Here is a 27,209-nt window from a genome sequence, read left to right on the forward strand (position 1 = left end):
CACCTAACAATAATTTATTTTGAGTTTCAGTGTTTCAAAATAAAATATCACACCGAATGAAATTACAATGTACCATTTGTAATTCAGTAATATGAGAACATTGGTCAGGTGTCTGATTACTTTTACAAGGGACTGTAGATATATCCCCCATTCTACACAAATGTAAAAAGCTTGGGGGGAAATGCTAAAACTTTTATGTATTTTTTTATATCCTAAAGCTAGCCTTTCATGTTTAAACTTTGCAGGGCTCTTGGTATCGTGTTTTTCTTTTCTCCATTTTGTAGACAGGTGCTAAACACACTGTTTGCTTCCTCATTTATCACACTAATGAAGATGTTAATTGTTCATTTAAAATTTGGACCCAAGGTTGATCTCTGTGGCACAAGATTATCTTTCCCCAACCCAGACTGTTCATTATCATTTGTCACTGTCATTTCAGACCTTCAACTAATTTCCTATTTGTTTGTCTCTCTTCCTAAGTCAATCCGAATGGATCCTTCAGGTAATCTTTTCAAACAATACAATAATATTTAACGTATCCTGCTAAGTCTTAATATTGCCACTTTAATGCTGCATAAAAATGACAACGTCTTAAGTGGTGAACTCACTGTGGATCCACATTCTGCTCCTTTGTTTTACCAGAGTTACAATCTTCCAAACTACATTAGATGCTCAGAGGCCCAACTGTCATAGGAATGGTCCAATCACAAAGCTGCCTCTATTCCTCCATCCTTTCTTACCCTACCCAGCAATGTCTCAAGTTAAACTAAAACCCCATTTTTTAAAAAAATGTGGAAGAAACATTAACCAGATAAACATGTCATCTTCTTGAATTTAGGGGGTGGGGGGAGCCCAAAGCATGGGAAGAATGAGCAAAACTCCATGCTAGATATCCTACCCCTTCCTCCTTTAAAAAATAATAATAATCATTTGCTTACAGGGTGGCTTTTCTTCTGAAAGTCAACCTAAATTTGTGAGATACAAATTAGCATATACAATTTTATGTAAATATGTAAATAGCTTATAACCCAGGTTTTTAAAGGACCTAGCAATGCCCCTGCATACAGCACTTCCTAGAATGATTACACAGACATTCTAGATGCTGTAAGTAAGAAAGCCTGTGTATGAAAATAGCCTTGTATTCTGGTCAGCAAGCATACAAGGGCTGTTTTGAATACATTGTAACAGGAAACAGCCCTCTCTTAGCATGGGTTGGCAATTGCACATGTGATCACAGGGGCCTTTAAAATCACAAGATCACACTCCCTGTCCTTCTCTTGATACAGGCCATTCTTTAGAATGATCAAGGCCAATTCATCCCATAATTAGGTTTGAACTCAGAATGAAATGGGTCAAGAACATAAGTTCCATCCAAGAGTGCTTCCATATGTCCCACCATGAAAAGGGCCTTTTTGTGGGTGGAAATGGTCACCAACCAATGGGTCCAGGGTGGACTTTTTTAGGAGTGATAGAAGCACTGCCTTTTTCAAGAATGCAGGTCAGCCCATAATAAAACAGCACTCATCCACAATTTGATCATGGATGAGGGGTAGACCTGGCATGTACTACAAAGACTTGGGTAAGCCAGGCATGACTTGTCTCCCTGGATAGCTGGTGTAGTACCAGCATAGGTTGGGTGGTCAGGGGAGGGGATGGTTGCCACTGTCCATAGGTATTTCATTTCCCTGTCCAGGAAACCAATCCATCTGGAAGCCAAATTTGAGGGTCTGTTCCTGGTATTGTGTCAACAGAACAGGGATTTTGCTGGAGTACCACCCACCCCACCATCCAATATCCTCCCTGCCTGAGCTGGCAGAGATTATCAAGAATACAGTGTTGGAATGCCTTCCAAAATCCATAGCAAGACTGTCTTGCGTGGGCCAGGTCAGAACTTCATGGCCTCTATGACAACCATGGGGGTGTCTCAGAACATTGTGGCCCAACATATGTGGCAAGTTGATTTTGTCTTTCCTACAGAGGGGATTGGAAGTGGCCCAGTGACAGAAGAGATCATGTCACGGGCAGAACACTTCCTGGTGCAGTTTGGAATGGCAGTTTCCTCCTGCAGGAGTGGGGGCTGCCTATAAAAATTGTCTGCTCCAGAGGAATTCCCAAGTGATATGAGAGGATATTCCAGCTAGCATGACAGGGATTTCTCTAAAAGCTCTGACCTCACTGTGGAATGATCAGATGGGTAGGGCCAAGCAGGCCAGATCATTGTTGGAAGTAAGGTGCAGAAATCTCCATGAGTATAATCAGGTACAAGCACACAATTACACTTATGAGGTGGCAAAGAAAGATTACTTCTCTGTCACTACTGCACCCTTGTGTAGCAGTCCAGTTGAACTTTTCAGAGTGTGAAAAGATTGGTTAGTCCTAACCCACCTTTAAGAACATATGAATGCTCCAAGGACTGCTGTGATAATTTTGGAAGCCCCTTCAAGGACAAAATTACTTGTATTCACTCTGAACTAGATGTTCAGAGCTGGATGAGGTATTGATAACACTGTCTTCCAGTTATATGGGATCAGCTTCATTTGTTGAGACCCAAGGATGTGGTACAATAATTGAAGAACTACTGCCTGTGCACTTGATGTCTGACCACCTGGGCTTGTACAAGCTTGCTAAGGGGTAGGAGGAAGAGCAAAGAAGTGACTGGATGAGTCAGAGGGTCATAAATGCCTTGTTGCAAGAGAGGGGGATGCTAGTGGTCTTGAAAGATGTGCTAGTGTGTCCCCTCTTCGGAAGGCCCTCCCTGGACCCTAAGGTATATGCTGAATGCTGCCCACTAGCAAATATGCCCTCTTTGAGTAAGGCGATGGAGGGAGTGGTGGTCGTGCAGCTTCAGGAATCTGGCTTCAGGCCTGAATTTGCACTGAAACAGCCTTGATCACTCTGGTCGATGATGTATAGAAACAAGTGAAAGTGACTCCTGTATCTTTCAGTGGCTTCGATACCATCAACTATGGTATCCCTCTTAAGTGATTCTGTAAGGTGGAAGTCACTGATATGGCATTATGGTACAGTAGGGCCCCGCTTCTTGGCAGCCTGCTATTAAGCGTTCCACCAATACGGCGCCAGCGGGGTGATCAGCTGGAGGGGGGTTGGAGCTCCCCGCACTCCAGCTGATCGCGCTGGAGCAGGGGAAGATCAGCTGTAGAGTGCTACAGCTGATCTTCTCTTCTGGCATGATCAGACTCTCGCTCAAGCTGATCGCGCCTGAGGGGAAGATCTGATCTTCTCCTCCTCTGGTGCTATCAGTGGGTTAGGTTCCAGACCCCCGTGCTACAGCTGATCTGCTTTTCAGCAGTTTTCGCTTTCTGGCGGGGGTCTGGAACCTAACCTGCCATATGAGTGGGGCCCTACTGTAGTTCCATTTGTACCTGGAGCATTGTCTCCTGTAGGTAAAACTGGGGGACTTTTGCTCAGCCTCTTGGTGCTTGTACTGTGGGATGCCACAGGGTTGTTTCTACTGCTAATATCTATATGAAGAAGCTAGGAGAGGTCACTTGCAATTTTGTGACAAAGTGTTACCAGTATGTGAATAGCATTCAGTTCTCTCTGTTCATTCCTACAAATCAAATGTGGTTGTATAGGTGTTGGAGCAGTGGCTGGAGGTGGCAATGGATTGGAGAAAGGCCCACAAACTGCTAATGAACTAACAAAATGGAGGAACTGCTGGGTGGTTCCAGTGTCTGGGAGGTGGGAACACTGCTCTAGATGAGGTTGTGCTGCTCTTGAAGAAGCAGGTGCACAGCTTGAGGATATTCCAGCATTGTAGCTGGAAGCCAGGTGAAATAGCCAGGGCAGCATTTGCAGCTCTACCTGGTTTGTCAGCTATGGCCACTCCTACACCAAGATGGCCTTCTCAAAGTGATTCATGTCTTCATCATCTCTTATCTAGATAACTGTAAAACTGTAAAACTGTTGGTACAACTCACTCTTGAAGGTGATGCGGAAGGTGCAGGTGGTGCAGAATGCTGCTGCTAGGTTACTGAGCAACACATCAATTTGGAGTCATATTGCACCAATTCTCCATGATCTGTGCTGGCTGCCTATATGGCTCTGGGCCCAGTTCAAGGGGCTGAAATTCATTTATATGGCTTTAACAACTTGGCATTTTTCATCATATCTGTCTGCCTAGCTGTTGAGGTGGCCCTTTGCACGATCCAGCTAGCAGGAGTTGTTTGGGGAACAGTAGTTTGCCACAAGGCCTTCTCCACTGTGGCTCCCCATTTGTTGACTCTCAGCCTCTCAAGGAAGTCAGCTGCCTTCAGCATCTAAGTTCCATAGTCAGATGAAGATATATTAATCCTGTCCCTGGCCTTTAAACTTTTACTGCTGGGTGCCAGGGCTGCACATAACCAGAGGCCTGGAGCAAAATACAGCCTTGGGGCCCTCCTCCAGCACATCTCCCCAGTTACTAGCAGTAGAAAGTATAGCATAATTAAGTGTAGAGTATATCGACATAACAGATGACATGAGTTTAGTATGCAGCATTTATTGATGATAAATTCAAGCTGATTCATTAGATAGGTTAGCCTACTTTAATGGAATCAAAAAGAGTATCTGGCAACATCAGTAAATTAGAAATCAAAGTTTCTATAAACATATTATTATTATTGTTATTAATTAAATTTATATCCTGCCTTTCCTCGCAGAAGGAGCCCAAAGTGGCAAACAAATCCACTAAAAGCACTCAGGCAGTGCAATCCAAAACATGGGGAATTGGTGGAGGGGGGGCGGCAGCAGAGGAGCCGGTGGAAATCTCCACAGCATCCATTCCCCATTTGGGAGCCACTGGCCTGGCTGAATGTCAGCTCTGTTGGAAGCTGAACACAGGAGCTGGACAGGAAGAGCTGAGTCCCATGAACAGTTTTTTTTACTGCACCAGCCTATTAGCTGGCAGAATTCTTGTTGGGACTGGATATTACATAATTCCCTGCCATGGCTCCTCCCCCATCATGCCTGTTTTGGGGGCTTCTGCTGGGCTGGCCATCCCTGGGGGACCCCTAGCAGCACCAGCAGGGTCCTGGTGGTGCCGGGGCTCAGCCATGGCAGGAAGCTTTTGCTGGCAGAGCAGCTCCCCCCAGCCTGGAAGAAATATGAGTTGGACTGCACCCTAAAACATGTTAAAAACAAAAGCATTAAAATAGAACATCTTTATAAACATATTAAAACAAAATATCTTTTAAAAACAGCTTAAAAACATACAGTATTTAAAAGCAATTCCAACACAGCTGCAGACTGAGATAAGGTCTCTACTTAAAAGGCTTGTTGAAAGAGGAAGGTCTTCAGCAGGTGCTGAAAAGATAACAGAGATGGTGCCTGTGTAATATTTAAGGGAAGGGAATTCCAAAGTGTTGGTGCCACCACACTAAAAGTTCGCTTCCTATGTTGCGTGGAATGGACCTCCTGATAAGATGGTATCTGCAGGAGGCCCTCGCCTGCACAGCATAATAAGGGGTAATAATGTAAAATTACTAAAAGTAAGGACAGGAACGATCAAACCACTTGCATAATTCAAACAAAAAGTATTTTATTACAATAATTAGTCAATTATTTAATACTTAAAATATTTTGCCTACTTTTTGTTTTCATTTTGGCAAATATATTAATTAAATAATCAAGAGATTTGGCTAGAAAGTTTACTTTTGGCCGAGAGCAAAATTAGGTAGCTTTTCTTTTCTTGCCCTGTTGTACTTTACCCTTTACCAGTTTCAGTCTAATAAAGGTAGACTCATCTGATTCAACTCATGGGGATACTAAGCATTCTTAAGGTACTGCATTCTTGCAGAAATAGATTTTCCAGACCTTTGACATAAATTTGAGTGAAATGAAATCAAGGGTGTTATTCTAACTCAAAAAGAAGGTAGGCCCTGACCCCCACAGGTGATAGGAGACTCTGCAATTGATTAACGGTAATCCAGGCTAATACAATGAGCCACAGCACAAAACAAGAACTATAAATATGTACAGAACCAACCAATCAAACTTTTAGAACTGGAAATTCTTCATTTAATGAAATTTTAAAATATTGAAAAGATGCATAGTATATGTAATACATGTGAACCATTAAAAGGAAACAGAAAGCATTAGTGTTTTTCCCCAAGGGTGTGGAGTAAGAAAGAAATCCAGAAAAGCAGTACATGGTCGCAAAACTTGAGTGAGTAAACATCTGCAGAGCCAAAACCAGGCATACTTTCAACAGTTAACCTTGCATGATACAACCCTACCCCACTCTTTAAAAACTTTTGCAAATCAAGAGTAATAAATTGAAAGTGCTGCTTTGACATTGAACAGTAACTAAACAGTTCTTTGCTAGTTCCACACAGTCAAGAGGACAGTATAATTAAACAGTTCATAAAAATGGATTTGATCTTTGGTGTACACATTGTGCCTCTGAACTGGAATGGGCTTATTTCTGCTTTAGTTATAAAGGTTGATAAAACATTCAGGCTTTAAAAATAATAAACTGCTTGAGAAAAAATTCTGGTTAATGATCCTTGCACTTGATTATTAAATCTCCTAAACTCTGGTAAGGACATCTCAAACACTGTCCAGGTTGTGAGATATCCCTTACTATAAAGTAATTGTATACTTTATTCTGGGGATGAGGGGGGGAAGGGAGAGAGACACACAATTTGGTTCCATATAACAAGTAGTATTCATTTCATTGGCGATCACTCGTGGCCGAGCAAGATTGTCTTCCAAGATAAGGTCTTTAACAGTGGGTCCATAAGTGACTGTGGAGGCCAATTCTGGAGCCACACAGCCTCCCACAGTGAGGACATAGGTTTCCAGATGGAAGGTGGTCATGATGAGGATTTGTTTGACATGCTTTCCACTTGGCTCATTTGTCCCTTTCGCCCTGTATTCATGCTTCTTCGAAGTCCACAGCACCTTTGATAATAGCCAACCTCCATTTGGGATGTTCATGGGCCAAGACTTCCCAGTTCTTGATGTTCATGTTACATTTTTTTAGATTCACTCTAAGAACATCTTTAAACCTCTTTTGCTGTCCACCGATATTCCGTTTTCCATCCTTAAATTAGAAGTAAAGTAGCTGCTTTGGAAGACGGTGATCAGGCATTCGAACAACATGGCCAGTCCAGCGAAGGTGATGTTGAAGGATCATTGTTTCAACACTGGTAGTGTTTGCTTCTTTCAAAACGCTAACATTAGTCCGTCTGTCTTCTCAAGTAATTTGCATAATTTTCCGGAGGCAGCATTGGTGGAATCTTTCAGGAAGTTAGGAGCGGCATTTATAGATGGTCCATGTTTCACAGGCATACAGTAAGGCATAGTAAGTAGTATATTCTTATTTCAGAGCACCTCTGGTCTACAGGGCTAACAATGCAGCTTAGTACAGTATTTCAATTTTAATTATGTCAATGTTCTGGCAAGCTTAAATGCTAAACTTTAAATAAAACATGGAAAGAGAGTAAAACAATCAACTATGCCTTTACACATTCTAAAAAAATCCCATAATTTAATACATAACTAAACTGTGCATATTTTGCCACCGGCAACTGCTTCACAATACTTGTTCTATTTTCAGTCTTGTGCTAAATGGGTTTTCTGGGTGAAAACCTGCTGCCAGATTTAAAAGGTACAAATATGATGCAAGAAAACCCTGTATTGACATATTGGATTGCATTGACAGTGTAGCCCACCTGCTAGGCTCAGGGTCTGAAAAGCAGACTGTTTGCAGGGTTGAAGACACACTAAATGAGTGCAACTGATTGTTGAAGAAAACCCCATGAAAAATATAACAGGATAAAAACCATGATCCTCATGCTCTAAACACTCTCTTGTATTCAAAATGTAAAAGTTCACTCAAAAAAGGACCTAAGGTTGTTTTACGAAAACATTGAACATCAATTAAATGATATGGCATTCATTTTCATTATAAAGCACTCAGTAGTTGTGAGAGATCTTTTGACAATTAGGAAAGTGTGTGCAGTAAAATTAATGGTTGTAGGTTATCAGGATTTGAACTCACAGTAGTGACACTGGGACCAAGTACCACCACTGAACACAGGGGCAATGGAAGGAACCAGAGGATGGCCAACAGGGAGACATGCAAGAAGCCCTTTAACACTGATCAGTGCAAGGCCTAAAATTATAAAAGCTTCAAGATCAGGATTGTTTTTTAATCAGTACAACAAGGGTACTCAAGTTGATCTTATTAGCTTACCACAACATTTTCTCAGTTCTATTTGTTCCCTTGGGGGAAGAGCCATAGCTCTGCGGCAGGGCACACGCTTTGTATGCCAAAGGACCCAGGTTTAGTATCTGGCAAGTGCAAATAGGGATGAGAAAGACCAATGCTGGAAATCCTTGAGACGACTGCCAGTCAGTACGGACAATACTGAGTTAGATAACCAATGATTTGACTATGTATTTCTAGTTCCTAATGTTGCACCCTCGCCACAACTGGGTACTGCTACAGATGAGAATGCATGCATGTGTACACACACACATTTATGAAGTTAAAAAAGTATTTTCCTTTATCAGATATATTTCTATAGTTAAAAATACCCCTTATTCCTTAGTGTTTACTGCAAATTTCCCTGGAAGGCCAAATCAGATGCTTCTTTCCTGATCATTAATCAATCTTTCACTAACCAATTCAGAATTTGCTTTTGTTTTCAAACATTTATCTATCCACGTTTACCTGAGAGGTATGATTAATCATAGTCTGTTGCTAGGATACAGAGGAAAGTTCATTTAAGCTTAACGTTTCCCTTTGTAAAATAATGCCACGAGGAATACACAGGTTGGTGACAAGAAAATGACCTTGTATAAATGACATTTAAAACCAACCCCTAAACCTAAAGAAATCTGAAAAGAGTATGGGTATGTGTGGGGAAATAAGATTGAATGTTTAGCTTGCAGAGCACAGCTTCTCTTTGAAATTAGATTTTTATGAAAAGTACCAGATAGTGTGATATTATGGGGAAATATACAACTCTTAAAATAAATATTAGGTAGGTAGGAAAGTGTTTGATAACGGTACAACTGCATTATTTAAAATATGATCCACAATGAGTTTGGGCCAAGATTCAATGAAAAGCATGAAGATGCACACTAGTCTTTTTCCATTTATTGCCCACATTAAGGCTATAATATGCTACATGGAACTGTAACAACTAATAACAACATTCACTTGAAGGCTGAACATTTCATAGCAGGGTGGGGTATGGAGCCTCATATTTTAATTCTTTCACAACCCTTACAAATGTTAGGGCTACATATTGACTCACATCCTATCAAATAGTACAGCGAATAATTAAAAACAAAGTGCATTTTGGCAAATGAAACGTGCCATTCTACATCTCCTTGATTAAGAAAGCTACTCCCCCCATGTTTTCCCTTGGCAGACAAGCAATGGGACAAGGGTAGTGCCATGCAGGAGGTTTGGGATGGGACCAGCAGCACAGTCAGTCCTCTGTCCCCTTTTCGACACATAGGTTCTAGACATGGAGAATACCTGGAAAGCAAAACAGGCAGGCAAGGACAACATCAGGGCCTGCACCATTCAGGACCTGCTCCAGAATGTCCACTCTCCCCACCACTACCACCACCACCACCACAAAGAGAGAGAGGGGGGGGAGCAATAGATATCAATTGTCATGTGGGAAGAAATAAGAAGATGAGGCAGGTAGGCAAAAGACAACATCAGTGCCTGTTCATTTCATCTCTCTCTCTTTCTCCTTCCCTGGGGCAACTTTACATTTTATATCATTTATTTATTTTAGTATTTTACACCTGTGAAATGCCTTGTTAGAAAGAATGCATATAAATGCCATAAATAAACTGCTTAAGTCCTATTGAAATAATTTGTACTTTCTTCCTAGTAAATATGCAAATGATGGGCCCTGTTGTCCCTAGAACACATTACCTTGCTGTGGAGAACAATAGTAGGTAAGCATACATCTAATGAAGATAACCCCAGGTACCCAGTGGCAGCCATCATAATTGCGACACCTGAAGCACTTCATAAGACTACAGTATTACGAGCCACTGAAGCTAAGAATGTTCTATTAATTACAAATATTTTATACCTCTCATCATATAAATGATACCAGAGTGTTTCAATATACAGAGTAACATAAAAAGTGACATATTTAATATTTAAACCACAGTACAACTCCAATCATCATAACCAAAATAACAATAGGTTGCAGCACTCAGCGGCTTAGCTACTGTATTCTGCATTACCTGCAGCTTCTGAACCAGCTTCAAGGGCAGTCCCACATACAGCCCATTACAGTAATCCAGTCTTGAGGTTATCAATACATGGGTCCAGAGCTTGGAAAAGTTACTTTTTTGAACTACAACTCCCATCAGCCCAATCCAGTGGCCATGCTGGCTGGGGCTGATGGGAGTTGTAGTTCAAAAAAGTAACTTTTCCAAGCTCTGCATGGGTCACTGTAGTCAGGCTATCCTGTACCAGCTGAAGCTTGTAAAAGTCACTTTGTGTCTCAAGCACAAGACATGGATCCAGGGGCATGGCCAGGTTGAGTACGTACTCCTTCAGAGAGAATTCAGCCCTGTCCAAAACAGGCAGCCAGCCTAATTCCCATACACAAGTCTCCATCTTTTCAGGATTCAGCTTCAGCTTAGAACAGCCTTTCCCAACCAGTGTGCCTCCAGGTGTTGTTGGATCACAATTCCCATCTTTCCTGACCATTGGCACTGCTGGCTGAGGCTGATGGGAGTTGTGGTCCAACTACATCTGGAGGCACACTGGTTGGGAAAGGCTGGCTTAGAATCACAGAATAGTAGGGTTGGAACAGGCCTATAAGGCCGCCTAGTTCAACCCCCTGCTCAATGCAGGAATCCAAATTAAAGCATACCCCCAAACCTATAACTGTGCATTAGGGTAATTTGCCATGAAACCTTGTCACAGTTCTGAGTTTATTAAAATTGGCTTTCCTGAAGTCCAGGATATGTGTATGGCTACTCTCAGCTTTTGCTTCAAGAAGTCAAGAAGTCAAGTATAACATGGTCACTTTCCCCCAGAGTTCCCGTAACTTCCACTTTACCCACTAGGTCAGCCTTTCCCAACTAGTGGGCCACCAGATGTTGTTGGACCACAATTCCCATCTTTCCTGACCATTGGCAATGCTGGCTGAGGCTGATGGGAGTTGTGGTCCAACAACATCTGGTGGCCCACTAGTTGGGAAAGGCTGCACTAGGTGATCTCTGTTTATTAGAATCAAGTCAAAGTTAGCTGATCCTCTAGTTCCTTCATCCTCTTTCTGTAGGAGAAAGGTATCAGCAACGCAAGTCAGGAATTTCTTGGATTGGCCATGTTTGGCAGAATTTGTCTCTCAACAGATATTGAGATAATTGAAGTTCCCCGTTACTACTACATCATGCCTCCTTGAAACATTGGCAATTTGCTTTTCAAAAGTTCCATCCTCATCTTCTGCTTAATTGGGTGGTCGGTAGTAGACTCCTACCACCATTTTCTTTTTATTCCTTGCCCCATTTATTTTAACCCACATACTCTCGGTGGGACTACCAAGCTCATCCTCCTATATTTCTGTGCAGGTACACATATCATATAGTGCGACTCCGCCTTCCTTTCTGTTCCTTCTGTTCTTTTTGAACAAGTTATATCCATTAATAAAAATGTTGATGAGCACTGGGCTGAGGACTGAACCCTGTGGTACCCTGTTCGTTACATCTGCCCAGTCTGAGAAGGAACCATTGATATCTTTGATATCTCTTTGAATACGATTTTGTAGCCAGCTGTGAATCCACCTGATAGTTGTTCCATCCAGCCCACATTTAGCTAGTTTGCTAATCAGAATATCATGGGGCACTTTGTCAAAAGCTTTGCTTATTGGCCCTCATCCAACCCACAACTGTGTCAAAGCACTCATTCAGGACCTGCACAGCTAGACCTGACTAAGGTGTTACAGACAAATAAAGCTGGGAGTCATCTTGCTTCAAGTCCCCCTATGGCTGATTCAATGGCTTTAAAAGAGGATTAGAAGAATGCACAGAGGATGAGGTTATCAATGACTACGTACTACCATCAGTATCAGAGGTGGCATGTCTCTGAAAACCAATTGCTTTGCAACAACTGATGAATTTTTTATCTGATGAAATTATTTTCTTGATTTTTGAATTTGTGTGGATGTTTTTATTGGTTTTAGGGCTTGTGTGCATGTTTTATTGTTTTTATCTTGCATACCACTTCAATGGCTTTATACTGTGAAGTGGTCTATAGATTTGTACTACTATATTTATTTATTTAGTTAGTTGCATTTCTAAACCGCCCTATAGCTAGCAGCTCCCAGGGCGGAAGGGGGAAGACTACTGTTATCCTCATGTCCTGCTTGCAGGCTTCTCATAGGCATCTGGCTGGCCACTGAGAACCTGAAGATAGACTAGAAGGGCCTCTAGTCTAATCCAGCATATCTCGTTATATTCTTATGAGACAAACATACCCCTTGAACAAGTAACTTGAACTTTAGGTCTCCAGCTCCAGTTCTCCAGAGAGTTCTCAGCATATGGTGAAGCATCACACAGAAAGATGAATCTGTTAGTGAAGACCACCAGATACTTCTTATATTGCATAAGTAATGGAACAACCTGACCATTGTATAATTGTTGCTTCATGTGGCATGCAAACTGAACTGGATGCCAGAGCTCCAAGCTGCCTCTGTCTTCAACTGTCCCATATACAGGCAACTTGTACTGAAGAATTACCCGGCACTTATAAGTGTATTGAAGACATTTAAATCCAGTGTTTAATTTAACACAGATGCATAAGGATCCCATAATTCATCATGAAATCACTTGAAGGCTGAGGATTTAATAGCAGGGTGGTGTATGGAGCGCCTCTTATAATTCTTTCACAATCCTTACAAATCACAGGGCTACATGTTGACTCACATTCTGTCAAGTATTATGGTAAATAATTAAAAACAAAGTACATTTGACAAATAAATGAAATGTTGTACCATTTTTCCCTTGATTAAGAAAGCAAATAATGACATAACTCATTCATTGCAATGGATTTTCGGACTATTAGAGCAGATTAAGAAGCTTTTTGTGTACAATAAATGGAATTTATATCCCATTAAAAAGGTAATGAGTAGATAAATTTGTTTACATTCTAAAAGTACTGAGAAAAGATTGTGCTACTTATACCTGCGATCACCATTCTTAAGTTCTGACTGATGGAACTATAATGAGTAATAAACTTAAAACAAAAGTCTTGTAAAGTTATTCACATGTTTTATTTCCCTTTTGCCATTTTCAAGGTAAGAGGCAAATCTGACTATCAGAAATGGCAATCAGTGGAGGCTGGTTCACTCGTGCTACTGGGCCACAGCCCTCACAATGAAAATGTCAAGCAAATAAAAAATCCCCAAACAATCTCAAAGCCAAGCATTATTTCTTGTTCCACACAATTTTATAGTTCTATTTGAACTAAGAGAAGCTCTGCCAACATTTCTGTCAATCTACTGTACTCTGGCCAATCTGCTCTCTGTACCACTCAGCCAATCCTAATCCAAAAGTGTAGCTATGGCAAAGAGGTCCCTCCCCTTGGTCTGCCTGCTTGTCAGCCCTCTTATAAGAAAGTTCTTATTCCATCTTTTGTTATGAGGCCTAACACAGCCACTGCAGCAAATTAGAGAGGAGTCAAGGAGGCTTCTGGACTGATCCAAAAACAGTCCCACTTGGTAGCCTTAGCCTATACCAGAATCATACATTAGCTCTGAACATGCTCAGAGGGGTTTCCTGAAGGCCATGCCTCTTCACACTTGAATCACATTCTTTGTAAGCAGCAGGTGGAAGGGAGTGATTGGTACTTTTACGAGCAGCTTTATGGCTTACTATATTTGGAGACAAAGAAAGAAAGAAAAATGCTGGATGTAGTGCGAGTCTCAGTCTTGTCTTTCTATAATAAACATGAGTCTATTTTTATGTTATTTTATTTCCATGTATTTTTGGGAATGGATGAGGGAGACAATTGAGAGACATGTTAGCCTGCCTCTGTATGTGTGTGTTTTGCTGCAACAGTTTGTTTTGCTTGCCTTGGAACAAGAGAGAAGGGGGGGGTCCTGCTAGTTTATTCTTCATAACTCCTGGTTGCAGGATCATGTGTTGGTTTTGACCTACTGGACTCTGGCAGTTGTTTGCTCCTTAGGATCTTGGGCTGCAGGACTGCGGAGGGGAGAGAGTCTGGGCTTGCTTTGGTCTTTGTTGCCACTGTGCTTCCTCCTGGATGCAGTTGCTCTTTCAATTTGAATCTCATCCCTGCTAATTCACTTGGTGGTCTTGGCGTCTCCCACCCTCTGCTCATGTCTATAAAGTGGGTTAAAATACTAATCTACCCAGTGTTGGTGGCTTAAGTACATTCTTGGTAGATCATATACCAGAGATCTGCAGTCCTAAGACTCAATATTTCTTTTTCTTTCTCTATTGAAACATGTCATAAAAACTTAGCCTTTATCTTCCATATATGGATAAGTGGAAATGGCTCCTCCTTCCCCTAATATAATTCCTCTGAGACAATGCTTGTTGTTTTTGACTGTTTTTGCTATTAAAATTTATTGTTCTGAATCCTGCTTTAACTTTGATTGTTTTTATTTATGCATAAGCAATCTTTGCATTTTTTATCAGAAGGCATTCAATATTACTAATTAATTATTAATTAATGCATTAGATTCTGTTCTACTAAAATTGTAATTAAACACTAAGTTTCTGCACAGTTGCACCACAGTTTCCTTGCGTGGCCTTAATAAGAAGGAAAGGACAACAGAACAAGAATGCTTTTCATTCCATTATCTACTGATGGGGTACTGATCAGTGATGCTGCAGTCACAGTTCTTTTCTCAGGAAGGGCCCTTTCACATGTAGCATACTTTAGGATCTCCTTGCAAAACACTATGTATCCAAACAATGGATTCATTTGTTCCCCATTCTCCAGTCCAGGACTTGGATTCAGTTAATTCTCTGCTTCTGTGGATTTGTAGGAGACAAGTCCTACCAAGGAAACCTACTTGGCTGTTCCCAGCCTTCAGTTTCCCTTTCTGAAAAGCCTTACTAATTTCCTCATTCTCACACTGTGGCGCTATGTTACCTGTTTATAGATTTTTAAGAGCCATCATTCTCTGTGGTGCATACATAGATGTCCCCCCGCCCTTCTTGCTATGAGTTTTCAGGTTTATGTAGTGCTTCAAAAACCTATAAAACCAATTTGCACTGAAACCACAGTGGGGGAGGGGGGAGAGAGACTGACTGACTGAGTGCCATAAGCAACAATGGCTCTATCATACCACCTTAAAGATTCTGAAGATCTGTTCTCATGTTTCAGACTCAAAATCTTATGCAGAGATGGGAAAAGTATCAAGCACTCAGTTTTTAGGCACCTGGGATTTCTTTCCAGCTCTATTTATAAAGATAAATACTAATTTGAGAGCTTCCCAGATACTTATCTGAAGTAATAGGAGGTAACAAAATATTGTAATCACAAATAGTCCCCCCCATGCTTTCTCCAGGAACAAAATTATCACACCAGAAATAAATTAATACATCTGTACTGTTGCACTTTCCTGCATCTTTTAATAGTAAGGGTGTGATTATTAAGACTCACACACCTTCTTGCCCTCCCCCTGCACATATGACCTACCAAGTCCACAGTCCACCAGCCACCACTGCTGGCAATAATTTAAATTAGCTTTTAATTAGAAAGGTAGAAAAATACTTTTCAATCTTAGTCCCCTTTGCAATTTGTGCACGTTTGTTGCCAATGCAGTTTATAGCACTTTGTCTCACTGCATGAAGTAGATTTCCTATAACTTGACTCCATCTATTGATTTTTCAAACAACACATTCATATGTATCAGCCCATCTCAATTCTAACTTCATTAAAAGAAACAAACCACAATCGTTGAGGCCTCTGTTAATTCTGACCATCTTACTCTTGCAGAAGCGTTATTATGAGCCTCAAGGAGAACCTTCAGCAAGATTGGGATGAAGAGTAGGTTACAGATGTCACACAGGGGGCTCGGGAAAACACAGGATAAATGTTTCCAGAAGCCAGTAAAGTTATGGAAACCCCACTGCCCCCGTGTCTGATGAGGCTTCCTCACTGGCACCCAGCCCAGACCTAGCTGTCAAACAGGTAACACTTAACGAACAGCGTGGAATCTTCCAGAGAGAGAAGTGAAAGCAGTCTGTCCAAGCCTGAGTTTATATTTTCGCCAAGGCCAAGGAGATTAGAAAAGAGACAGCTTCAGAAAATGCACTCTGTTTCTAGGAAAAGCCCTCACCATGCAGCAAAAGCGAGAAAATACTAGACAATGGTTGGACAAGTATATGCCTTCCCACACATAGGTGTAAACTTGGGCAGAGGGTGCAGGGCTCAAGCCCCCCAGATTTCCCCAGGGGGGGTTAAGCTCGCCTAACAGACAGTGCCAGACAGTATTGACAGGCTCACATGATGGACTCTGTTACAACAGCAGCTGCAGCACAGGGCTGTTCCATCTCTCTGTTGTGTCATATTACAATTTCCATGATTCTTTGGTGCTTTGTTTGTTGGTGGGTTTATTTATTAGGAATTTATATCCTGCCTTAAAAGACCTATGCCCTCCACAAGGTGGCTCAGTCCTTAACCCTGGCTCCACCCATTTTCTCTGGAGCACTGACTGCAAGGCCTCAGTCAGTTGGGCCCAAGAGGCTGCAAAGCAGACTGAACTAGGTATGTCAAGAGCCTCCATAATGTTAAATATAAATAAAATCTTCAACATATTTTACAGAGACAATAACCATTTTTTCCACAGTTGGGGAGTGTCTCTCAGTCACCATGAAAAACAGTAATAAGGAGTCTGTGGACTTAAGCAACTGTTTTTATTATGGCATGAGCTTTTGTAGGCCAGAGCCTATTTCCATTTATTTATTTATTTATGTGTGTATAAATTTGTATGGAGTTTTAAATAACAGATTTTCAATAAACAATTTTTGTTATTCTTGCAAAAAGGTTTGATTTTCCTTAATAAAAAAACTATATGAGAAAGAACAGAGTTAAGAAAAAATAATCCAAAATGGGTTGCAGACACTAAAATATTTAATAACCATAAAGTAAAATAAGCATTACAACTAATAACAAAGCACTCCTATTCCTTTATGAGATGCATGCCTGTTTAAAATGAGTACTCCTGTTGTAGGTAGGCCAGACACATTTCTGCCTTTTGGTCTTCTTCAGTGATTAACTAAAAAAAACCCCATCAACAAAACAGACAAAGCACTAGCTTGTTTCTTGCCTGGACTTCCCCTTCTTTCTCTTAATCACTGAAGAAGACAGATTTTCTAGGCATATGCTCCTACTTATGCTTCCTCCAGCTGTAAACTTGTTTTCTTGACAGTCCCTCAGATCTCTCTGGAACTTCCAAAATTAAGATTGATGTAAGACTGTTCTGTATTTTTTGTGCAGGATTGATGTATTTGAACAAGCCTGATTAATGTTCTAGTTAAGGATTTTTGTATTAAAGCCTTTGGGTGAGTGCCATTACCACCACATATATTGTGATTTTAAGAGAATTGTGTACCATCTGAGATATTAATCACTATTATATGTATTTTGCTCATAAATTTTATTTAGTTAGCCACTCAAGAAGATCAAGAGGTGGACACAAGTCTGGTTTACCTACTCCAGGAGCACTCATTTTAAACAGACATACGTCTCCTAAGGGTATAGGAGTGCTTTGTTATCAGTTCTGTTTATTTTACATCATGGTTATTAAATATTTATATTAGTCTCTGCAACCTATTTTGGGTTCTTTTTAGTCTAACTGGAGTCATGTGCCTCTTGAGATTGTTTTGAAGTTAAGCTCTTATGTTCCTGAGCTTAATGACTTTTAAGATCTGTAACTGAATGGCAAGGAAATTGACTATATAGTGTTATTCACCAATAGGCAAAAAACCTTGCGGTTTAAGAATGTACCTATAGCCCACAGATATTTCTACCAAACTTTAAAAAGCAGGGAAATTGGGCAGCTATAGTGAATGCACCACGGGAGCAGGAGACCTGAACTCCTCTCTGAGATATTGTACTGCCTACAAAGTTGTCAAAATGCAAACACAATTTGGATTGGTCTTTCACAGTCCAATCCACTTGCTGTGTAGCTTGGGAGAATTTGGTAACATGTGCCTCTGAGCATATGGGGAGTGGTGGTAACACCTGTAATTAGCCTAAATAATAGAAAGAAGATATGTCCTGTGCTGATCTTGTTTTAGCCGGGAGGAAGCAAACTTATTAAGACAGTTGATATAGTTCAGATGGTCACTTTAAATATGTCTGATTTACTTTGCAATTTTAGTAAAGTTTTCTATAGGAAATCATTTTCTTTTGCTTTTGTTTCTATGAATATGTGAAGTACAGCAACACTTTGCAAAATTTATACTAAAAATCTCCAAACGTAATTGTGGGCTATAGGTACATTCTTAAACCGCAAGGTTTTTTGCCTGTTAGTGAATTTCCCTGCTTTTTAATCCGGGCGGTAAGAAATGGGATCCTGTGCAAGTTTGCTGAGAATGGATTGATCATTTGCATGCTTATTGAGTTAAGTGGGATTTACACACACACACACCAGGCAATCATGCTTAGGATAGGTGAAACTGACCACAGGGGATGGGGAAGGGAGGAGGGGGAGGAGGGAGGGGTGGAAAGGCAGAGGGGAGGACTGGGATGGGAGCAGGCAGGAGGGGGAGGGGAGAAGAAGGACAGATGTGGTCGTTTGCATGTTTATTAAGTTCAGTGGGATTTACTCCCGTGCAATCATGCTTAGGATAGGTAAAACTGACTGGGGGGTAGGGACGGAGGGCTGGAGTGGGCAGGGAAGGCGGAAGAAGGAAGAGGGGAGGAGAAAGGGAGAGGAAAGGGGAAGGAGGGTAAAGGCAGGTCTGATCATTTGTATGATTTTTGAGTTGAATCGGATATACTCCTATGCAATCATGATTAGGACAGGTAAAACTGACCAGGCTGGGCCTGCCAACCAAGACGTCTTCTGTATCTTTCACAGTTGGGCAGGGGGAAGGGACAATTCTACCTTGTGGTTTTTCCCATTACAATGTTGCAAGAACACCTGCACTTGGCTGACTTTCTCTTCTCCTAAAGATACAGGCCCTGAACCTGGCAACCCTACCTCCCACCCAAATTTAAAACAAAGCTGTCCCTGGCCACATCCACACCAGGCCTCTATTACACTTTGGACAATCATTATTTATTTATCTATTTATTTAGTGTATTTATATACCACCCCATAGCCGAATCTCTCTGGGCGGTTTACAATAACTAAAAACATTAAAAACAAATATACAAATTTAAAAACACATCTTCTAAAAACAATTTAAAAGAATTTATCATGGCTTCTCTCAAAGCCATGGCTCAAAGCCAACCATGGCTTCTCTCAAAGAATCCTGGGAAGTGTAGTTAGTGAAGGGTGCTGAGAGTTGCTAGGAGACGCCCTGTTTCTCTCACAGACCTTTAATCAGAGTGGCTGACTGTTAACCATTCTCTCAGGGGAATAGGAGTCTCCTCTCAGCACCCTTCACAAACTACACTTCCCAGGATTCTTTGAGGGAAGCCATGACTGTCTCAAGTGAAATCAAGTCTGGTGTGGGTGTGGCCCTCTTATTAGCCAAGCCCAGCAGCTGCGAGGCTTTTAGAACACTGACAGTTGGTCCTTATTGAGCATGCCCTGCGTTATAATAGGCTTCCAGCCAAACTTTCTTAAATTAATTAAAAATCAACCAGGCATTTTTTTAACTTTTAAACTGCAGTAGATGAAGGTCAGAGTACGGGGCAAGGTCAGTATTAGGATTACAGGTACTCTGTGAACATGGCTGATTTTTAATGAATTTCAACAGATTATGAGAACTCGCAGAAAAAAGTCCAAAAGGGCTCTGAGTTTTTTTCTCTCTTTTTAGACTTTGAACTCTATTCTCTCTGACTGTTTTGTGTATCGCCATGAAAATTGACAGGGTTGTTAAGCAAGCGTTTCTGAGTTCAGAACTATAAATTTTGTAAGGTTTTGTTTTGAAATGAGCTTATGGGAAGCCTCAGAATGGCATGGGGGGATATTTTCCATTTAACATTGCGGAATGTGAAAAATCCCCACTGACTATAGCATACAGCCACTCTTGTGGCTGTATAATATAGCATTGTGGGGATGGGCTTGGATGATGTCTGGGAGTCCCCTTCCAACTAATAATTGTGTGCCTGTAGGATATACAGTCTACAATGGAGAGACCTGCTAAACTGGACAGACCAGTTTCCTTTGTCCAGTAAACAGTTCTGGCTGGCTGGGTCAGTCTCATGCCTCATTAGCATGACTATAAACATGTTCGAGGGCAGATGTGTTGCCACCATGGGAATGAGGTTGGCCCTTCCCCCACCTCAAGTGGCTGGGGGTGTCCCCATGCTGGAGCCAGGGAAAGGCTTGTGTCTTTTGAGTCTAGTAGAAGCTGGGAACTGGAGACACAGACCTGTTTACCTGCTCTCTGTGCCATGACTTTGGGATGCCTCCCTGGAAACCTGACAGGAAACCAAGATCTGATGGACTTTTAATGCTGAGAACTCCTCCATCTTTCACTCAGGTTGTATTTCAGCTGTCTAAACATCTTTGATAAAGCCAAGGTATTTTACAAGTTGAACCTACACAGCAGAAATAACCATCTCTGAGTTCAATAGTGCTTACTCTTAGATAACTATACACAGGATTGCAGACATGCCCCATAAATGTAATTAAGAGACTTTATCAGTAGTTTGTTTTGAATGTCTGTGTTTTTAAAGTGGGGGTTTCAAGTAGCGTGTTAGAAAAGCAAGGTATACAAAAACCCTATGGCATGACTATGGATTTTCTTTGGGTGCATGGCTATGATGATGCCCTTCACAATTGTTAGAAATTGCACCAGAATGGGCTTGTACTCACTTACAGGATAATTGATTAAGAGTCTGAAGTGAAAAGATTGCCACTACTCTGTACATTACTCAGAAGCTGAGTTCATAGCAACTGTTTTGCACTCTGCACTGGCTCAGAGACTACAACCATACCTTTACCAAATAAAGACACATGATGCTGTAATTTGGTCAATGTCTATTGCTAAGTCACCCTTCTGAATGAAGGAGAAACAAGACTCCTGCTATTGAAAAGCCAGGAGACCTTTGGTTAGCAAGCAACTAATAAATATAACAACAATAATAAAGTGAATTTCAAGGACAGGACACAGCGGGAGACTGCTGAGATACCACTATAACTACTGGTCTGCACCTACCTTTTCCTAGGTTTGCTCCATCTGACCTCCGGAAATTAGAAAGTCTATGCCCCTGTGCCAACCTCTGTGATATTTAGGAAGGGTGGACGAGATGGTGGGGACAACAGTCTGCCATTGCCCCCACATACCTAATTTGTATCCTGAGATATGTAATCTGCTGTTGCTTCCATGTGCATACTTTGTTTCCTGAAATATACCTGGACTGTTTTTGAGAGAGATGACTAGCCTGCTTCTGAAATATGTCTAGTCTGCTCCTGTTATGTATCCTGAATCATGCTTAGAATGCCTGATGCTGCATTCCTGTACTGACTTCTGGAATGCAATGGCAGTGGACTGCCTTCAAGTCGATCCCGACTTATGGCAACCCTATGAACAGGGTTTTCATGGCAAGTGGTATTCAGAGGGGGTTTACCATTGCCTTCCTCTGAGGGTGAGAGGCAGTGACTGGTCCAAGGTCACCCACTGAGCTTCATGGCGGTGTGGGGGTTGGAACCCTGGTCTCCCAGGTTGTAGTCCAACACTTTAGCCACTACACCACACTGGAATAAAACTCATAAAAACCCGGCCTTCGAATCCTCAGTCTGCTTTTCTGGTTGGGAGGTAAGACAAGTATGTGACTTAACAGACCTGCATTCTCTGCCACAAGTCAGGTTATTCATATATACATATACACATAATAAAATTATGTACTAAGTCACAGAAATACAAGTCATAGGAGTAAATAAAGGCCAAAATAGAAACATTAAGGTTCCATTACTCATTATACTTTTCTCTAGATTACTATTATGTCTTTAACATGTTACATGTTCTCAGCCCACTCAAGAAAACAGGAAGACAGGAATGCAGCAACCAGTTATCAAATATGTAACTTTTAAGATAGGGAAACAAATCTGTCAAATGCCAAAAGACATTGCTGCAAAAGGGGAGATTCCAGTGGCCTTTCCCAACCTGAACTCAGTCCAGAAATGAATTAAAACTATTTTGTGAACAAACTATAATTGAGGCTAATACACCCAATAGCTCCTTGGAAATCAAGGAGCAAGGTGCATTTCAAATCTGTTGTTGTTGTTGTTATGTGCCTTCAAGTCGATTACGACTTATGGCGACCCTATGAATCAGCAACCTCCAAGAGCATCTGTCATGAACCACCCTGTTCAGATCTTGTAAGTTCAGGTCCGTGGCTTCCTTTATGGAATCAATCCATCTCTTGTTTGGCCTTCCTCTTTTTCTATTCCCTTCTGTTTTCCCCAGCATTATTGTCTTTTCTAGTCAATCATGTCTTCTCATTATGTGTCCAAAGTATGATAACCTCAGTCTCATCATTTTAGCTTCTAGTGACAGTTCTGGTTTAATTTGTTCTAGCACCCAATTATTTGTCTTTTTCGCAGTCCATGGTATGCGCAAAGCTCTCCTCCAACACCACATTTCAAATGAGTTGATTTTTCTCTTATCCCCTTTTTTCACTGTCCAACTTTCACATCCATACATAGAGATTGGGAATACCATGGTCTGAATGATCCTGACTTTAGTGTTCAGTGATACATCTTTGCATTTGAGAACCTTTTCTAGTTCTCTCACAGCTGCCCTCCCCAGTCCCAGCCTCCTTCTGATTTCTTGACTGTTGTCTCCATTTTGGTTAATGACTGTGCCAAGGTATTGATAATCCTTGACAAGTTCAATGTCCTCATTGTCAACTTTAAAGTTACATAAATCTTCTGTTGTCATTACCGTAGTCTTTTTGACATTCAGCTGCAGTCCTGCTTTTGCGCTTTCCTCTTTAACTTTCATCAGAATTCGTTTCAAATCATTACTGGTTTCTGCTAGTAGTATGGTATCATCTGCATATCTTACATTATTGATATTTCTCCCTCCAGTTTTCACACCTCCTTTATCTTGGTCCAATCCTACTTTCCATATGATATGTTCTGTGTATAGATTAAACAAATCGGGTGATAAAATGCATCCCTGTCTCACACCCTTTCCGATTGGTAACCAACCGGTTTCTCCATATTCTGTCCTTACAGTTGCCTCTTGTCCCGAGTATAAGTTGCGCATCAGGACAATCAGATGCTGTGGCACCCCCATTTCTTTTAAAGCATTCCATAATTTCATGATCTACACAGTCAAAGGCTTTGCTGTAATCTATAAAGCACAGGGTGATTTTCTTCTGAAATTCCTTGGTCCGTTCCAAGGTATGTTTGCGATATGATCTCTGGTGCCTCTTCTCTTTCTAAATCCAGCTTGGACGTCTGGCATTTCTCGCTCCATATATGGTAAGAGCCTTTGTTGTAGAATCTTGAGCATTACTTTACTTGCATAATACTTGCATGGGATATTAAGGCAATAGTTCGATAATTACTGCATTCCTTGGGATCCCCTTTCTTTGGAATTGGGATGTATATGGAACTCTTCCAGTCTGTGGGCCATTGTTTAGTTTTCCATATTTCTTGACAACTTTTTGTTAAAATTTGGACAGATTCAGTCTCAGTAGCTTGAAATAGTGCTTTCTACAGGCTAAACTGCAATGAAATCAAATAATGAACTTTAAAGTAAAAGACATATGCTCTTCAGTGCCTTTGCAACCCTCTTAGCATTTTCTGTTTGGTGACGACATGTTGTTGATGACAGCAATATAATCATTGTTCTGTAGTTTCATGAAAGAGTTCTCATTTGTGGATAAAGTGCTAGAAATCACTCAAGGAAAACTAGATTACCATCTCAGTACAGCCATAGGCATATTAGTACACCACAGCTACCCACCAGTAAATTGGGGACTATCAAGAGTATGAGTAAGAACAGAACACCTTGTACAGTTGTAGAGTCTGAATTCCTTATCGTAACAGATTTTATAAGGAAGAAGTCATTAATGGATTGTTTTGTGCGGATACATTCTCATTAATGGGAGGTACTGCATTGCGGTGGTTCCACTCCTACTTGGCAGGTCGCCTCCAGAAGGTGGTGCTTGGGGAGCATTCCTTGGCACCCTGGACTCTCCAGTATGGGGTTCCGCAGGGATCAGTTCTGTCCCCCATGCTGTTCAACATCTACATGAAACCGTTGGGTGCGGTCATCCGGAGCTTTGGAGTGCGTTGCCATCAGTATGCTGATTACACGCAGCTCTATTTCTCCTTTTCATCTTCTTCAGGTGAGGCTGTCAATGTGCTGAACTGGTGCCTGGCTGCGACAATGGACTGGATGAGGGCTAATAAACTGAGGCTCAATCCAGACAAGACTGAGATGCTGCTAGTGGGTGGTTCTTCTGACCAGATGGTGGATGTCCAACCTGTTCTGGATGAGGTTGCACTCCTCCTGAGGGAGCAGGTTCATAGCTTGGGGGTTCTCCTAGAACCATTTCTGTCACTTGAGGCTCAGGTAGCCTCGGTGGCATGGAGTGCCTTCTACCAACTTCGGTTGGTGGCCCAACTACGTCCCTATCTGGACAGGAATAACCTGGCTTCAGTTGTCCACGCTCTGGTAACCTCCAAATTAGATTACTGCAATGCACTCTATGTGGGACTGCCTTTGAAGACGGTTCGGAAACTGCAGCTTGTGCAAAATGCAGCAGCCAGATTGGTAACAGGGGCCAGACAGTCCGAACATATAAACCCGATTCTGGCCCGCTTGCATTGGCTGCCTGTATGTTTCCGAGCTCGATTCAAGGTGCTGGTTTTGACATATAAAGCCTTACATGGCTTGGGACCACAATACCTGATGGAACGCCTCTCCCGATACGAACCCACCCGTACACTACGTTCAAGATCAAAGGCCCTCCTCCGTGTGCCTACTCCAAGGGAAGCTGGGAGGGTGGCAACAAGGGAGAGGGCCTTCTCAGTGGTGGCCCCCAAATTATGGAATGATTTCTGTGATGAGGTGCGCCTGGCGCCAACACTGTTATTTTTTCGGCGCCAGGTCAAGACTTTCCTCTTCTCCCAGGCGTTTTAGCATGTGTTTTAAATTTTTTTTATATTGTTTTAAATTTTAAAATTGTGTTTTAAATTGTTTTTAAAATATGTGTTTTAAATTGTATATTTGTTTTAATGTTTTTGATTGCTGTAAACCGCCCAGAGAGCTTCGGCTATGGGGCGGTATACAAGTGCAATCAATCAATCAAGATTATACACTGAAACCCAGAACAGCATTCTTCACTACCCTATTTAATAAAGCTTTGAGATCTTGCACATTTGAGGCTCTAAACTTTACATCACCATAAACTAGGTAACAATGTTTTGATCTCCCTTACTAATCACACTGCTCTTTGAAAGCACAAGTTTTGAATCTGAACGTAATGCAAGACTTTCAACTGTATATATTTCAAGGTTTCTCAGAGGGTAGCTGTCCTGTAACAGAAGCCCTCCAGAGTACTTAAGAAAGTGATGAGTTGACAAGTGTCTCTTTCATTTTTAAAAAACACAGTGACAACAGCTGTTCAACATTTTGCTGAGCATATACACCCTCTGAAGAGACTAATTTGAAGTTGTGTCATTCCCAGCAAGAGTTCGTTTTCCTAGCATAGCACACATCATTTTAATTTAGAGTGGCCATCGGCCAGATAGGCGACACATAAATTAAATTTTATTATTATTATTATTAATCAGCAGTGAAATGTAACTTACAGCAAACACAAAAAACTCAGTAACTTATTGGGAGAAATCATCACAACACAGAACACTACTGCTACTTGTTTACACACTCTCCCCAATATCCAACTGGCTGCATATGCCCTATTGGAGACTCCAGAATAAGTAAAAGCTATCATGAACCATTCTGAGTTAAACTTTTTACTGTTGATACAATGGATCAGAGAGAAACTGTTCAAAGTCCTCATCTATGTTCCTTTGCAAGGTCTGAAATATTGCTATTCAAGCGGGAAGGTAACTACAAAGTTTCGGCTGGTTGAGGAAAAAAAGATTTGTAATGCTCAGAATCTTTTCCAGGTTCCATTCATAGTAGTGGGCCTTACATGAGCACATAAGCTAATCAGCCTCCTCCTTATCAAAGGATAGTTTCCTGAACAGTCACTATATGTCAAAATTACCCTTTGATTCATACAGCCACCACAGTCTATTAAGGCATTAAACCTTGTAACACTGGATAAAAATACTTGCTTGCTCACTCGCCCGTCCCTTCCTTCTGTGTGGAAAGGAAAACTATTTTAGAAGCTTTTGCTTCACTGCTGTTTGTTGTGTTGACAAACCTAATATTAACTATGTTTAGTTTAACAAAACAAGCAAACTTGAAACTGTGCTTTCTAAAGTTGGCTTTGACATAACCTAACCCACTTTTCATATATATGTGTGTGTGTATATATACGTGCACACACATCACAAATTCATCTAATTGCTTGTTTATCCCTGAAGAGTTCATATGGCTGTATCTAGCTCATTAGTTATATTACCTGTATGTTGTTCTTCAATCCAATCTTGCAGGTACATGAAGAGGAATAAACCCACTACTCCAAACATCAGTACAGATACATAGATTAGTTTTAGGTTCATGGCCCTACTGGAGGGCTACATTTCTACCCACTTCAGAGGACTGCTTGGTATAGTTTTCACAGGTTTTCAGTTTGTTTGGTTTTTTTCTTCTCTCGTTTTTCTGGAAAAGCCAATCTGGAAAAGACACAATAAGAAAAAGTTATTTTTCTAGTACATTTTTCTTATGAACATCATGCAATGGTAGATATATTTTTGCAACTTTTTTGCTTTGCTTTTCCCAAACGAAAAGGAACAGTAAGATGTGTTTTTCCCTTATGAGCATTTCTTTTTCCTCCCCAATAATTTAAACCTTGTTTCACAAGTTTCAGCTTTGGATTTAAACTGGTAATTGTGATCCACACCTGCAGAAAGGCTCATCTCAGGATTACAGAACAAGTAAGCAGCTGTTCTCATACTCTAGTAGTA

The 27,209-nt window shown here is 41.1% G+C and overlaps 1 protein-coding gene across 6 annotated transcripts in view; it reads right to left on the minus strand.

Annotated features, from left to right (window-relative positions):
• CHST9 (carbohydrate sulfotransferase 9) overlaps window positions 1-27,209 on the minus strand; it is a 125,060-nt gene that overhangs the window by 62,285 nt on the left and 35,566 nt on the right. For 5 of the 6 annotated variants that reach the window (XM_061597628.1, XM_061597609.1, XM_061597601.1 and 2 more), the window contains exon 2: window positions 26,705-26,918. In XM_061597628.1, the coding sequence (XP_061453612.1) occupies window positions 26,705-26,804 (100 nt within the window). In that variant the 5' untranslated portion in view covers window positions 26,805-26,918. The remainder of the gene's footprint in view (window positions 1-26,704; window positions 26,919-27,209) is intronic. The other variant, XM_061597647.1, reaches the window with a different exon arrangement.

This window comes from Rhineura floridana, chromosome 1 (genome assembly GCF_030035675.1).
Source record: "Rhineura floridana isolate rRhiFlo1 chromosome 1, rRhiFlo1.hap2, whole genome shotgun sequence".
Classification (NCBI taxonomy): domain Eukaryota; kingdom Metazoa; phylum Chordata; class Lepidosauria; order Squamata; family Rhineuridae; genus Rhineura; species Rhineura floridana.